A 15,766-nucleotide genomic window follows, 5' to 3' on the forward strand; every position below is an offset into this window, starting at 1 on the left:
CTTGGGCCCCAGGCTGGGCGAGATTGTCGGCACATTAGGTCACACGTTAGCTCAGCAATGGGACTCCCGGGTGACCATATATAGGAGTGAATCTTCCTTGGAGGCAACAGCTTGGGCCCCACCGCCGTGGCTGGCCCTCTTGCCAAGCCCAGGATTTGGGCTTTAGACCCTGGGCATCATACGATGAGCAATCAGAAGCGTCCAGGCCTCCTGGGAAGTCCCCAGGAGAGGGAACAGAGGATCTCTCTCTTCTGAACAAGCCAGGATGAGGCCGGGCTGTCAGAAGGTGGGGTTCTTGCTGAGAGCCGTGGACAGGAAGCAGTGGCTCTCAAGAAGCCACCGACACATGGGGGCCCCTCGGCCTGGGGCCAGCGCTCTGGTCACTCTCAAACTTGCTTTTCGCTGGAATCACGATGGGAGCTGTGGTCCCACCCAGGAGATGCTTGAGAACTTGGCCTGTGTCCTCAGGTTTTTAAAGCCCCAGAGAAGTCCAGTGTACAATGTTGAGAAATGCCAGGCTTTGAAATGGTTCCTCACGGTCCTTTGGGGCCAGTGGTGATGTCAGGGGGGAGGCCAGTGGGCAGAGGCTCTGGCCGCACTGGCGGAGTACTCCATCCTCAGCTCTGGCCAATTACTGCTATCTAAGAATATACTGCTTGGCGCGGGGGACGGGGTGAGGGGTGGTCCTGAAGATCCAGGTGGTTATGTGAAATTTTACGATTTTAAATTTTGGCAACTAGCTTACTAAACTTGTAAATAGTATATAGGTCAAACCATGTGTCTGTGGGCCAGAACTTGCCTCCAGACTGCATGCGGCCTCTGAGAGCAGAGAAAAGATGTGGGTCCTTGGGGTCAGGGAGCACGGTGGGGGAGGGGGAGGGAACTGGCAGGAGCAGAGATCCCTGACTTCAGAAGCAGGGAGTGTTGCCCCTGTATTATTTGGAGTGTCCAGTGACTCCCAGAAGCCACCAAGCCCTTCCCTGCTCGCGGGCACACTCACCCCGAGATGCCTGCCCTCAGGGTGAGTGATGTGGCCAACAGGGCCAGAGTCAACCTGGACTTGGAACCAGAGCCAAGCAGGTGAGTGGAGAGGGGGACCCAACCCCAACACGTAGGAGGAGGAGGAGGGGATTATCTCCCAGGAGTGCCTGTCTGGTGGCAGGCACCCCACCAGCAGCCCCAGGAGGGGGCCGCCCTCCCCAGTAGGGATCTGTACAGATCCAAGGACTGGAGCCCTGGTCTGTCAGGGTGCCCCTGTGCCCCACAGCCCTGCCTCCCCCGGCTGTGTGAAGCTGAGCTGTTCCTCCGCCTCTCCCTGAGCCCCAGCTGCCCCAGGGATAGTGTGCAGATCGGGCAGATCAGATGGCCTTGTAAGCACAAGGCCCAGTGCCTGGCCTGGCACCCGGGGGGTCCCCAGGGACGTGGCTCTCTTGCTCCTGTTGTCTGTGACAGGGGCGGAAACACCTTGCCCGAGGTCACACAGGAAGTCAGAGGGGGAGCCAAGCCCCCCGCCCAGGACCCCTAGGTCCACTGACTGGCCGCCAGGCGCTCCCTGGGCACCCGCTGTGCGCCGGGGCTGAGACTTCGAGGTTAACATTCGGTTATCCACCCTGGTGCGTCGATGTGCTTGCGCCCATGTGTGTGTTTTGTTTTCCGTGGAAAGAAAACAAACCCAAGGCAAACACAGCCTGCATTTCGACATCTCCCGGAGCTGTGGAAACCAGTCATTCCCCTGGACAGGAAGGATTTCCGGTCAGACTTAACGTCCGTGTCTAGAGGCAGCTGGCTGCAAGGCCCCGAGAGAACACAGTCCACCTCAGAAGGGGTGTCAGGGGACCGGAGAGGACGGCCCCGCGCTGGGCCTGCCCCTGCCTCCCCCGGACACCTACTCACACCCCTCACGTTTCTGTCGGGGCGACGCTGAGGACCCCGGAGGGGAAGGCTTGCCCGGGGTCACCCCACGGGCGGGGGGCAGTGACAGGGTTTGAACCCCGAGTTCTCAGTCCCCGTGCAGGGATGTGGAGGCAGCACTGGGGCTGAGCCCAGGCCTGGGAGCACGGAGCCCCCTCGGTGCCTGCTCTAGACACGGGGAGGGAGACCAGGCCAGTGTCTCACCCCCCCTTCCCATCTCAGCACCGGCACCTGCTGGGAGCCCTGGGACCCCTCGTGGGACCCAGACAAGGCTCCTAGCACCCCTCGGCGTCCTTATCTGTGTGCTGGGGGCAATCGAGACACACTTGCGGGCCGCGTGGGCTGATGGCTGCTTCTCCTCCCACGGGGCCCCCGCCGCGCGCTGGGGTTCCTCGCACTGGGAGGCGGGGCCGCGCCGCCCTCCAGCTGCAGGCCCGTGTCTTCTCCGTGGCCTCACGTGTGCCCCTAACAGTCCCAGCAGGAGCCAGGGCAGGGAACAAGAGGCTAACAGGGCAGGTAGAGAAGCGGAGGCCCAGGGAGGGCATGACGCCCCACACGGACAAGCGGGGTGCTCTGCTGTGCCGTCTGGCCTCCGCACGCGCTGCGGTTTCTGATCCTGACGACAGACTCCCAGTGGACTTCCTTGTGGCCAGGTGTGTGCCCCGAGCTGGGGCTGGGCCCCACATGGAGCTGGGAGTCGGGCCCCCGCCTGCCCTCAGACACCCTGACCCCTCTCCCCTTGGCCTCGGAAACCCAGGGTCGGGCATCCCAACAGCACCCCAAGCAGTGTCCCAGCCAGGGCTGCCTTGGCCAGGCTCCCCCGTGGCCTCTGGGGGAGGGAGAAGGGGCAGGAGGAGCTGGGACAGGGGGGCGGCCTGCGGGGGGAGGGCGGCCGCCTCCAGAGTCAGGAATCTGGTTGTTCCCTGGAACTCTGTGCAGAGCCAGGAACGGTCTGTCCTCAGGCACAAAGGGCCCTCTAAACACACCCACTTCATCCAGCGCTGTTAGAGGCCCCGCGCTCACCTCGCCCCGCCACACACGTATTCACACACACGCACGCCATGCGCTCACACCCGCCCTCAGACGCCTGGCTGCGCCCCGGCGAGTCCTGCGGGAGTGGGCAGCCCTGGGACACCCTCTCCAGCCTGAATGGTGCTACTGCGCTGTCTACAAGCTGGGGGTCCCCAGGGCAGCTCCTCTCCCTGACCCCTCCGACCCAAGGGTCACTTTTAGGGAGGAGGAAACTCCGGCCCGGAAGGGTAAGGGACTCCCTGTGAATCTGCCCACATTCCCGTCCCCGCGAGTCCCTCACCATGAGTCCAGACCACGGCACCCTCGGGTAGGTGGGAGAAGCCAAGCCCCGACCCTCGGCCCAACACAGGGACCGAAAGTCTGTCCTCGCATCTCAAACGGTGGAGAGTGTCCCTGTGTTGTGAGGTGGGATGACAGCCCTGGGGGCGTGAACACCCCGTCCTCGTCTGTTGGTACTGGAGGATGTATGGGCGCAGGGGGGCGGAGCCTGCACTGTTTTCAAATCATCCAGGACACAGGACGGGCAGGATGGTGAGGACGCTGGAGTGATGAGCGCCTGGGGTCTCATGTGCTGCCCCCTCCACTCCTCCGGGGCAGCAGACGAGCTGCAAGGGGAGCCAGGCCGAGGGAGTGCACCCAGGCCAAGTGTAGGCGAAGGGCTGGGGGCGGTCCCCAGACACAGCCTCACCCACACCCAGCGCCCTGCAGGGTCCTGTTGGCCAGCAGCCAGGGCTCTCTCTATGCATCTCCAGCGCCAGTGTGGCCTGGCACCTCGCGGGGTTGAATGTGGAGTAAATGAGGAAATAAGACCTGGCCAGCATCCAGCAGGTTCCCCGTTGTGCCAGCCCCTGAACTATGTGACTTCCACGCTTGCAACCACCCTGCGAGCTGGGAGCTAGGACGAGGACCACTTGACAGATGGGCAAGCTGAGGTTTGGGATGGTTGAGTGACTTGTCCAAGATCACCTGGCTAGCAAGAGTAGAGCCCCTCCCTGGGCCCCTCCCAGAGACATCTGTCTCCGAGGCTATGTTCAGCCCCGGGGGCCTAATCCCTGCCTCCTGCAGCTGTGCACCCTCCCAGACAGCCAGTCGGACATCCGGGCTGACCTGGCCTGCTCTCAGGCCCCTCACACCCGCCCAGCCTGGCCTGCCAGCCTTCCTGCAGTTGCTCAGAGCCAATAACCATGGAGTGCACGCCCCGCGGTGGGAGCCAGAGCCAAGCCCAGGCCCCTCACAGCCCCCAACCCGCCTGCCACCTCTGCCCTTGAAAAGTTCGGGGGGGACGAGGCGGTACCACTGCTTCTGCCTCCACTGCCTCCAGGGCCAGTCAGGCCCAGCATCTGTGCCTCCTCTCCCTGGATGCTTGCTCTTCCTTCTCCTCCCCAGAGCCATGCATGCAGGCAGGCTACCTTCCCACATCCTGCATCTTGGTCCAAGATGCGAAGAGTACTTTCTCCCGTCCCCACGCAGTCCGAGCTGGGAGCTGAGCAGCAGTCCCCTTTACCACCCTCTTGACGTGCCACCGCCCCCACCTGTGGTCACTCCTTGAGGTCGGGCTCAGCCCCCACGGGCCCCTCCACATACAGTTCCTGCAGCCCAGGGGGCGATTTGGGACCCAGTCTGGGACCATGGCACCTGCCTCGACCTCCGTCTCTGCCTGCCCACCCTCATCCCGGCAGGGATTCTGGGTCAGATGGACTGGACACTGAGCCGCAGCTCATCAGCTGTCGTCCTGAGTAAGTCACCCCCCCGCCCCGAGCCCCGGTGTCCTCTCTCGCAAGATGGGAATAGTGCCCGTCTATCTCCCCGAGGGTCACTGTTAACGATTAAAAGGAGGCAAAGTGCTTGGCAGCTAGAACGTGCTCAAGAACTGTTAGCTACTGCAGCCCTCACAGAGGTGGTGACAGTCCCCTGGCCTGCACTGCCTCAGAAGGGGGCGTCCCCAGGGTCTCCTTCCGCCTCCTACCTCTTGAGCTCTGTGTTCTGAAACCTTCACTCTGAGCAGCTGGCAGATGTGGAGCCCATGCCTCGCTTCTGGAAGGGACTTGGGTTTGCTGGCTCCTTGCAGGCCATTCTCCTCCCCTCCCCAGGCACCCACACCATGTTAGTTCAGCGCTGACTGGGCTTCTGCCTCAGTTTCCTCCGCGGGCTGAGGCAAGAGACCTCTGGCTAGCATGTATCTCGTCCTCCTCTCCCTCGGGACCTGACCCCAGCCCCGCACCACAGTGGAGTCAGCTTCAAACCTTGTGGTCAGGTTCTCTCTCCCCTGACATCCTCGCCACTTCAGAAGCCACCCAACCCCTCCACCCCTCAGTCCTCTGGCAACAATCGGCCGGTCCTCTGCTTCCCTCTGGTGGCGATATCTGAGAACAGCAACTTCCTGCTGGGAAATTTTTTTTCCTCCCCAGTTCCAGGTAATTCCAGACTTCGCCGGCGCAGGGCTACCTAGGCCTCGCCACCGAAGCACCTATGAGCAATATTGTCAAGTGCTAACACCTGAGTTCAATTATAAAAATAATTCATGCATGATATGAAATGGGTACAACACAGAGAAATAGGAACTAGGATGTGAATTTTCACACCCAGTGGCCCAACTTCCCCCAGAGATCACTACTGTGAAGGGTTTGGCCATATCATTCCGTAATCTTTTTGCTTCCGTAAATCTGTGTGCCTGTGGTGTGTACACACACACGTTAACGGGATTAGACACACACGTTAATGGGCTCACACTTGACATGCTATTCTGTAACCAGCTTTGTCCACATCATTGTCTTGCCCTGTTAGCACGTAGGTCGGGCTCATTTGTCTAAGAATTGACTGTACTTCTTTGTTCACTAATGTATTTGTCATTTCCGAATAGAAGGATTGGAAACATTATTGTTTTTAAAAGTCAATCGCTTTTCTTTTTTTTTAAAGTTTTTATTTGGGGGCACCTGGGTGGCTCAGTCCATTAAACATCTGCCTTCGGCTCAGCTCATGATCCCAGGGTCTTGGGATCGAGCCCCCCATCGGGCTCCCTGCTCAGTGGGGAGCCTGCTTCCCCCTTTCCTCCCCACTCATGCTCTCTCTCTCAAATAAATAAAGTCTTCAAAAATAAATAAATAAATAAATAAATAAATAAATAAATAAAAGCGTTTTTTAAAAAAATTCCAGTTAGTTAACATACAGTGCAATACAAGTTTCAGGTGTGCAATACAGTGATTCAACACTTCCATGTAATACCCGGTGCTCGTCACAACAATCCCCATCACCTATTTCACCCATCCCCCTATCCCCCTCCCCTCTGGTAACTATCAGTTTGTTTGCTAAAGAGTCTGTTTCTTGGTTCCTCTTTCTTTCTTTCTTTCTTTCTTTCTTTCTTTCTTTCTTTCTTTCTTTCTTTCTTTCTTTCTTTTTCTTTCTTTTCTTTCTTTCTTTCTTTCTTTCTTTCTTTCTCTTTCTTTCTTTCTTTCTTTCTCTTTCTCTCTTTCTTCTTTCTTCTTCTTTCTTTCTTTTTTTTTTCACTTTGCTCATTTGTTTTGTTTCTTAAATTCCACATGAGTCAAATCATATGGTATTCGTCTTTCTCTGACTGACATTTTGCTTAACATAATACACTCTAGCTCCATCCATGTCCTTGCAAATGGCAGGATCTCTTTCTTTTTTATGGCTAATATTCTGTGTGTGTGTGTGTGTGTATGTGTGTGTGTGTATACATATATACACACACATATATATGCATATATATCTTACATCTTCTTTGTCCATTCATCAATTGTTGGACACTTGGACTGTTTCCATAGCTTGGCTATGGTAGATAATGCTGCTATCAACATCAGAGTACATGTATCTCTTTGAATTAGTATTTTTGTATTCTTTGGGTAAATACCTAGTAGTACAATTTCTGGGCCACAGGGTAGTTCTATTTTTAACTTTTTGAGAAGCCTCCATACTATTTTCTGAGTGGCTGCCCCAGTTTGCATTCCCCCCAGCAGTGCAGGAGGGCTCCCCTTTCTCTGCATCCTCGCCAACACCTGTTGTTTCTTGTGTTGTTGATTTTAGCCATCCCGACAGGTGTGAGGCGACATCATCTCATTGTGGTTTTGATTTGCATTTCTCTGATGATGAGTGACGCTGAGCATTTTATAATGTGTTTGTTGCCCATGTGTAGGTCTTCTTTGGAAAAATGTCTATTCATGTCTTCCGCCCACTTTTTAATTGGATTTTTCAGTTTTTGGATGTTGAGTTTAATACATTCTTTGTATATTTTGGACACTAACCCTCTATCAGATATGTCATTTGCAAATATCTTCTCCCGTTCTGTAGGTTGCCTTTAGTTTTGTTGTTTCCTTCGCTGTGCAGAAGCTTTACATGTTGATGTAGTCCTGATAGTTTATTTTTGCTTTTGTTTCCCTTGCCACAGGAGACATATCTAGAAAGAAGTTGCTACGGCCGATGTCAAAAAGTTACTGCCTGTGCTCTCTTCTAAGATTTTTTATGGTTTCAGGTCTCACATTTGGGTCTTAACCCATTTCGAGTTTTTATTTAGGGTGCAAGAAAGTGGTCCAGTTTTCCCAACACCATTTGTTGGAAAGATTTCTTCTTCCCATTGCGTATTTTTTCCTGCTTTGTTGAAGCATGTAATTGTGGTTCATTTCTGGGTTTTCTGTTCTGTTCCATTGGTCTATGCGTCTGTTTTTGTGCCCGTACCATACTGTTTTCATTACCACAGTTTTGTAATATAACTTGAAGTCCAGAATTGTGATGCCTTTAGCTTTGTTTGTCTCAAGGTCGCTTTGGCTCTGTGGGGTCTTTTGTGGTTCCGTGCAAATTTTAGAATTGTTCTAGCTCTGTGAAAAATGCTGGTGGTATTTTGATAGGAATTGCATTAAATATGTAGAATGCTTTGGGTACTACAGACACTTCAACAATGTGCTTCCAACCCACAGGCATGCAATGTCTTTCCATTTCCATTTCTTTGTGTCATTTTCTTTTCCTTTTTTTTTTTTTTTTAAGATTTTATTTATTTGACAGAGAGAGAGATAGCCAGCGAGAGAGGGAACACAAGCAGGGGGAGTGGGAGAGGAAGAAGCAGGCTTCCAGTGGAGGAGCCTGATGTGGGGCTCGATCCGAGGACCCTGGGATCACGCCCTGAGCCAAAGGTAAACGCTTAACAACTGAGCCACCCAGGCGCCCCTCTTTGTGTCATTTCCAATTACTTTCATTGGTGTTTTATAGTTCTCAGAGTTCAGGTCTTTCACCTCTTTGGTTAAGTTTATTCCTAGGTATCTTATTAGTTTTGGTACAATTGTAAGTGGGATTGATTCCTTAATTTCTCTTTCTGCTGCTTCATTATTGGTGTATAGAAATGCAACAGATTTCTGTACATTGATTTTTGTATCCTGCGACTTTACTGAATTCATTTATCAGCCCTAGCAGTTTTTTGGTGGAGTCTTTCAGGTTTTCTATACATAGTATCATTTCATCTGCAAAGAGTGTAAGTTTCACTTCTTCCTTGTTAATTTGGATGCCTTTTATTTCTGTTGTCGGCATGCTGAGGCTAGGAATTCCAGTGAGAGTAGATGGTTCCTGTCTTGCTCCTGAGCACAGAGGAAAAGCTCTTAGTTTTTCCCCATTGAGGATGATCTTAGCTGGGAGTTTATTATAGAAGGCCTTCATGATGTTGAGGTATGTTCCCTCTAAATCTACTTTGTTGAGGGTTTTTATCATGAGTGGATGTTGTATTTTGTCAAATGCTTTTTCTGCACCTATGGAGAGGATCCTATGGTTCTTATCCTTTTATTGATGTGACGTGTCATGTTGATCGGGCGATCTTTTCTTAATCACTTTTCTGTTTTGTGCAGTAGGAAGATCTGGGGTCAGGAGAGCCAGGGTCTGACCTGACAGGTCTCAGGCCACTGTCACTGAGCTCATTGCTCTGCCCCTCCAGGTCCGTTTCCCCATCTACACAGTAGGTAGGGCACCTAGCTCCATCTAGAATCCTTCACTCTGATGATTCCTCTGAGCTGTGATCCCAGAGGCTGTCCTGGGATCATCCATACGGTTTTGGGGCTGGTGCAGGGAGGGGGCCTGGGGGGGCCCAGTGGGAACGTGGACAGTTGTGGAGAGGGACAGGCTGTGATGCTGCCCGCTGCCCCGTATCGGACGAGGCTGCCTGAGGGAGAGTGAGGTCTGACGCATATTCCTCTCCTGCAGCTCACCGAGGACAGCTGGGCTGGCTGCTTTCTCTCGGAGGAACATGTGGGCCTCTCCAGCCTCTTCCCCTGTCCTGAGCTGACTTGTCTATCACCCAAGTAAGAAGAGAACGTATTCTCCTTGTAAACAACTAAACCAATGCAGAAGATTTCAGCTTCTGGGGTCAGAGAGACTGGAGTCACCCTCCCACTTTAAATAACCAAATCAACAGACAAAATATGTGACCCGATGCTGTCCCGCTGTTGGACAGACCAGGGATTCCAGAGAAAAAGAAACACAAGCAAATGAGGTGAGGCTTGTGGTTGTGGAGAGTACGGCCTGGACAGAGTCTCCAGGTCTCCAGGCAGGGCGGGGGAAGCCACGCAGCCCAGCCAGCTCCCTTACTTGAGGAGGCTGACTGGGGAACTTAGGGGGCAGAGGCTAGGTAGCATTTTTGGATCAGAGCACTGGAAAGAAGACGGAGGCACTGAGAATGAAAAGTGTCATGGAGAGGAGGAAGGTCCGGTCCCAGAGAGAGCCTTCAGACCCGTGCAGAGGGCCCCCCTCACCCAGTTAGCAGAGAACAGATTGGCCCCTACATGTGAGATGACCCAATGCTGACCAAAGGACCACTCCCCACCCCGGAAGGAATGGGCAGAACTAAATCCCCAAAGTTCACAGGGGGACGGAAATAGTCAGAGTCCCCACCAGCCAGATTGGGAAACCTCACGATAAACAGGGCAGAACACTGAGAACCACATGACCTCAGAAGTAGGACAAAATTAGTTCTTCACTGAGAGATGTGCTGGTCTCTTTAACAAAGCTCAAAAGCAAGCCTAAAGGACTAAAACGATCTCCAAATAACTTACTTACATTCCACAACAGAGCTTAAGAATATTTACAGGAACACAACAATATCCAACACATTTTAATAAGGTAACATGTCTGGCATCTGTTAAAAGGTAGGCGTATAAAGAAGTAGAAATAAGTAAAAACAGACACAGAAATCACAGGTAATGGCTGAGTAGACATTAAAGCAGTTATAACCGTATTCTGTGTTTTCAAGAAGGTAGAGGAAAGCATGAGCATGTTAAAAAGAAATACAGAAACAATATTTTTTAATACCTCAATCAAACTTCTAGTGACGAAAAAATTTTTCTGGTACGAAAAATACAGTGGAGATTAACAGCAAATGAAGAGGAGAAAGGATTAGTAAAACCTGCACTTCCTCGGCTTTAGGCCCACCTGTCAGCCTAATCTGGCCTTAGATTGAGCATTTATTTAAGAATAAAATCATGGTAGTGGTCTGAAAAAAAAAGGAAAGAAAGAAAGGATTAGTGAACTTGACGACATAGTTGTAGAAACTATCCAAAATGAAATGCACCAACATGAAAAGACTGGAAAAACAAAACAAAACAGAGCGTCAATGAGATGGGGCAACTCCTGTTGGGTTAATGTACAAATTAGGAATCCCCAAAGGAGAGGAGGAAGAGAAAGATATATAACGAAATAATTAATGAAAAATTTTCAAAATTTGTGAAATCTATAAATCCAAGAAGGTCAATAAACCCAACACAAGAAATATATAAAGGAAACCATATGTTTCATCATAATCCAATTGCTTAAAATCAGGTAGAAAATCTTTTTTTTTTCATGATTTTATTTATTTATTTGACAGAGAGAGAGACAGCCAGGGAGAGAGGGAACACAAGCAGGGGGAGCGGGAGAGGAAGAAGCAGGCTCCCAGTGGAGGATCCTGATGTGGGACTTGATCCCAGGACCGTGGGATCACTCCATGAGCCGAAGGCAGACGCTTAACGACTGAGCCACCCAGGCGCCCCAATCAGGTAGAAAATCTTAAAAGAAGATAGAGGGAAAGGGTATTACATACAGAAGAACAAAGATTAAAATTGTAGCACACGTCTCATAAGGGGGGCGGGGGGGGGGGGAGGAACATCCAAGCCAGAAGAGAGGGAAGCAGCATCTTTAAATTACTGAAAGGAGAAACTGTCAATGTAGAATTTTAACTCAGCAAAAATATCTGCAGATCCCATATCTGATAAAGCACTTGTATCTAGAACATATGAAGAGCTCTTACAACTCAACAATAAAAAGACAAATAACCCAATTTAAAAACAGACGAAGGATCTGCGTAGACATTTCTTCAAAGAAGACATACCAATGGCCAAGAAACACATGAGGAGATGCTCAACATCATTAGTGAAACCAAAACTGAAATGAGATACTACGTTACACCGACTGGGATGGAGAGAATTGAAAAGACAGATAATCGGAAGTGTGGTGAGGCTGTAGAGAAACCGAAACTCTCATACACTGCTGGTGAAAATGTACAATTTTGTAGCCACTTTGAAAAACAGTTTGGCCATTCCTCAAAACAGTAAACATAAAATTACTATATGATCCAGCAATTCTTACACTATATGTAAAGTGGTACAATATATTTGCAGGTAATCTGTGGTCAGTTACGCTATATAATGTATCCCTAGAGAAACCACTAAAAATATAAAATGAAGAGCTAAGTCTAGTAAGTCAATAATGGAGATAAAATGGAATCATTTAAGAGAAAAAAAGCTCAATCCAAAAGAAGAAAGGAAAAAGCAGATGGGACAGAGAAAATAAATAGCATGATGGTCAATTTAAATCTGATGATATTGATAATTACATTAAATATAAGTGGTTTAAACATTTGAGTGGCAGAGATTGTCAGACTGGCTAAGAAAGCAAAGCTCACCACGTGTGATGCTTGTCTCTTAGCTCTAAATTCTGCCTCACCCTGTTTGTGATACTCTCCTTTGCCATCTACAATTATATTAAACTTTATCAGTAGAGGGCACTGGAGAGACACTTTACTCCTCAGAGTTCTCTTTCCCCTTAGTAGATAAATGCATATTATGGTTAATAATTTCTTTTATTCAGTTATAATTAACATATCATGTTATATTAGGTTCAGGTGTACAATATAGTGATGCAACAGTTCTATACATTTTTCAGTGCTCATCACAATAAGTGTATCCTTAATCTGCTTGATCTATTTTACTCATCCCCCACCCCCCTCAGGCAACCATGTTTGTTCTCTGTATCTAAGAGTCTGGTTTTTTGTTTGTTTGTTTTGTTTCTTAAATTCCATATATGAGTGAAAACTTATGGTATTTGTCTTTCTTTGACTGACTCATTTCACTTAGCATTATACCCTCTACGTCCATCCATGTTGTTACAAATGGCAAAATTTCATTCTTTTTTATGGCTGAGTAGTATTCCAATATATATATATACCATATCTTCTTTGATCATTCATCTAGCAATGATACTTGGGCTGCTTCCATATCTTAGCTATTGTAAATAATGCTGCGATAAACAGGGGTGCATATTATCTTTTCAAAGTAGTGTTTTCATTTTCTTCGAATAAATACCCAGTAGTGGAATTACTGAATCATATGGTAATTCTATTTTTTTATTTTTTTTTGGAGTCTCCATGCTGCCCTCCACAGTGGCTGCACCAGTTTGCATTCCCACCAACAGTGCGAGAGGGTTCTCCTTTCTCCACATCCTCACTAACACTTGTTGTTTCTTGTGTTTTTTATTTTAGCCGTTCTGACAGGTGTGACGTGGTATCTCATTGTGGTTTTCATTTGTATTTCTGTGATGATTAGCTATGCTGAGTATCTTTTCATGTGTCTGTTGGCCATCTGTATGTCTTTTTTGAAAAAATCTCTCTTTAGATCCCCTGCCCATTTTTAAATTGGATTATGGTTTTTAGTGTTGAGTTGTAGAAGTTCTTTATGTATTTTGGATACTAAATCCTAACTGGATACATCATTTGCAAATGTCTTCTTCAACTCTGTAGGTTGCCTTTTGTTTTATTGATGGTTTCCTTTGCTGTGCAAAAGTATTTTATTTTGGTGTAGTCTCAATAGTTTAATTTTGCTTTTGTTTCCCTTGGCTCAGGAGGAATATCTAGAAAAATGTTTCTACAGCTGATGTCAAATTACCACCTATGTATTCTTCTAGGAATTTTAGGGTTTCAGGTCTCACATTTAGGTCTTTAATCCATTTTGAGTTTATTTTTGTGTACGGGGTAAGAAAGTGGCTCAGTTTCATTCTTTGGCATGTAGTTGTCCAGTTTTCCCAACACAATTTGTTAAAGAGGCTGTCTTTTCCCTATTGTATATTCTTGCCTCCTTTGTCATAGATTAATTGATCATAAGAGCGTGGGTTTATTTCTGGACTCTCTATTCTGTTCCATTGATCTGTGTGTCTATTCTGGTGGCAGTATATAAATTTTATATTCAACCTTCCCTGTTAGAATTACTGTGCTGTTTCTGTATCCTGTTTGGACCCTGACCGATATAGAATTAACACTGGCCAGTGGTCACAGGAGATAACCCCACAAAGGTGGGATTTAGAGATTTGTTTGGCTGTGTCCTTGGGCTTGAAGATAGCGCTGAACTACCTGCTAGTGGGAAACGGAATGTTAGCAATGCATGGCATGCAGTGACGTCACAATGCATCACGTTCTCGCCTGTGGTTATCTGACGAAAGAAGCATGTGCCTTGGGAGGCCAGCTGGCTGCCCCACTTGACTACTGCAGCGGTAATGATGACCATAAGGACTGTGATGTGGGGTGGATTATTTTGAGCATGCTCGACTGTTTACCAAAAGAGAATGACAAACTTTCAGCTTAAGTTCTGGTCAAGAACCAGAAAGCTTCCATGACAACTCTAAAAAGATTCTCTCCTTTCTTACAGACACTAGACTGATATTCCTTAAAATCAAACGAACATTTGATTATGTAGGTTGTGGAATTAAATTTCAATTCCATTGAAATTCAATTTCAATCATTTAAAATCATAGTCTCACTAAGTTTTTCATGTGAGAGGGCAAGAATGGGATCGTGAGGGGCGCCTGGGTGGCACAGCGGTTAAGCGTCTGCTTTCGGCTCAGGGCATGATCCCGGCGTTATGGGATCCAGCCCCACATCAGGCTCCTCCGCTATGAGCCTGCTTCTTCCTCTCCCACTCCCCCTGCTTGTGTTCCCTCTCTCGCTGGCTGTCTCTATCTCTGTCGAATAAATAAATAAAATCTTTAAAAAAAAAAAAAAAGAATGGGATCGTGAAATTTGTAATGGGGCCATCTGGTTGGATCCAGATAAAACTAAAAACTTGAACCCTCACGTCATTCCATCCCTCCCTTGCCAGTGGAAGTAGCTTGCCCTTCTGTGTCGGAGAGGAACAGGCTTCTTTGCTTACAAACACGGTGAGCACTTCATCCAGGGCAGATGCTTTGAAAGGCAGTGCCCTAGACCCACCACCATCAGTCCCATAACTAGGTCAAGTCCCAGCATCTTCCAGAGGAACAAGAGGATTCCAGAGAAAACAGATCATACACCCAAAGAATTGTGAGACTTCGCTAATATATATTTTTAAGCATATTTATTGAGCTATGGTTCACATGTCATACAATTCATCCACTTGAAGTGCATGATTCGATGGTTTTTAGTCTAGGCACAGATACACGTAGCCACCAGAACAGTCCATTTTAGGAGATTTCCATCATCCCGTTAAGAAACCTCATACACCTTACCTATCAACCACTTACCGCCCCGCCGACACCTACCCCTTCAGCCTAGGCAACCACTAGTCTACTTTCTGTCTCCAGAGATTTTCCTGTTCTGAACATTTCTTATGAATGAAATCATACAGTTTGTGGTCTCCTGTGCCTGGCTTCTTTCACTCAGTATGGTGTTTTCAAGCTTCCCCCAGGTCGTAGCGTGGCTCAGCACCTCATTCCTTTCTATGGCCAAGTAATAGTCCACTGTGTGGATACACCACTTTTGACCTATTTGCTCATCGAGGAACATGGTGTTTCCACCTTTTGACTATTATCAATAATGCTTCGGTAAGCATTTGCATCAAAGTCGCCGTGTAGATGTTCGTTTCTCTCCAGTATACACCACGGAGTGGAATTGCTAACTGTGGGTGCAGTTGTCTCAGGAGCTGCCAGACTGTTTTCCAAGGCAGTTGGGCTATTTTACATCCTAGCATCAACAATCGGTTTCTCCCATTGTGTGGGTTTCCACTTTCTTGATGGCGTCCTCCGCAGCACAGTTTTAATTTGAATTAACATCAAGTCTAATTTCTCTGTTTTTTCCTTTGTTGACAGTACCTTGGTGTCAGCTCTGTGATCTCTGGCAAACCAGACGTATTCCTCCACTGCGCGGACTTTACCACGGAGCTCATCCGCGGACGTCTCCATTTCTCGTGTCTCTTATTGGTATATATATATTTTCCCTTGTAGTATCTCGGCTAGACTCTTTCTTGTAATTTCTCTCTGCTAAAATTACTCCCCATCTGTTCATGCATGTTGTCCATCTTTCCTACTAGATGCTTCCACATAGTAATCACGGTTATTTTAATGGCCCCATCTGGGACGGTTGTATCTGAGTCCGATTCCGTTGATGGCTTTATTTATCAACAGTGTTTTCGCCTTGAATGCTGAACGTTATTTGTACCATAGAAGAGACAGCAGTTTGGTGTGCTCTCGGGGCACGCTGCTCTGTTTCTAGTCTACTGGGGGAAATCAGTTGATGCAGGAGGAGAGGTGGGTGTGGGTTGTGTCATTGCTGTCCCTA

General features: G+C 48.5%; 1 protein-coding gene across 4 annotated transcripts in view; it reads left to right on the forward strand.

The window, feature by feature from the left end:
• ZCCHC24 (zinc finger CCHC-type containing 24) overlaps positions 1-15,766 on the forward strand; it is an 81,201-nt gene that overhangs the window by 61,427 nt on the left and 4,008 nt on the right. For all 4 annotated transcript variants that reach the window (XM_057308712.1, XM_044386236.3, XM_057308709.1 and 1 more), the window contains one exon: positions 15,298-15,408. In XM_057308712.1, the coding sequence (XP_057164695.1) occupies positions 15,298-15,408 (111 nt within the window). The remainder of the gene's footprint in view (positions 1-15,297; positions 15,409-15,766) is intronic.

Source organism: Ursus arctos, unplaced genomic scaffold, assembly GCF_023065955.2.
Source record: "Ursus arctos isolate Adak ecotype North America unplaced genomic scaffold, UrsArc2.0 scaffold_7, whole genome shotgun sequence".
NCBI lineage: Eukaryota > Metazoa > Chordata > Mammalia > Carnivora > Ursidae > Ursus > Ursus arctos.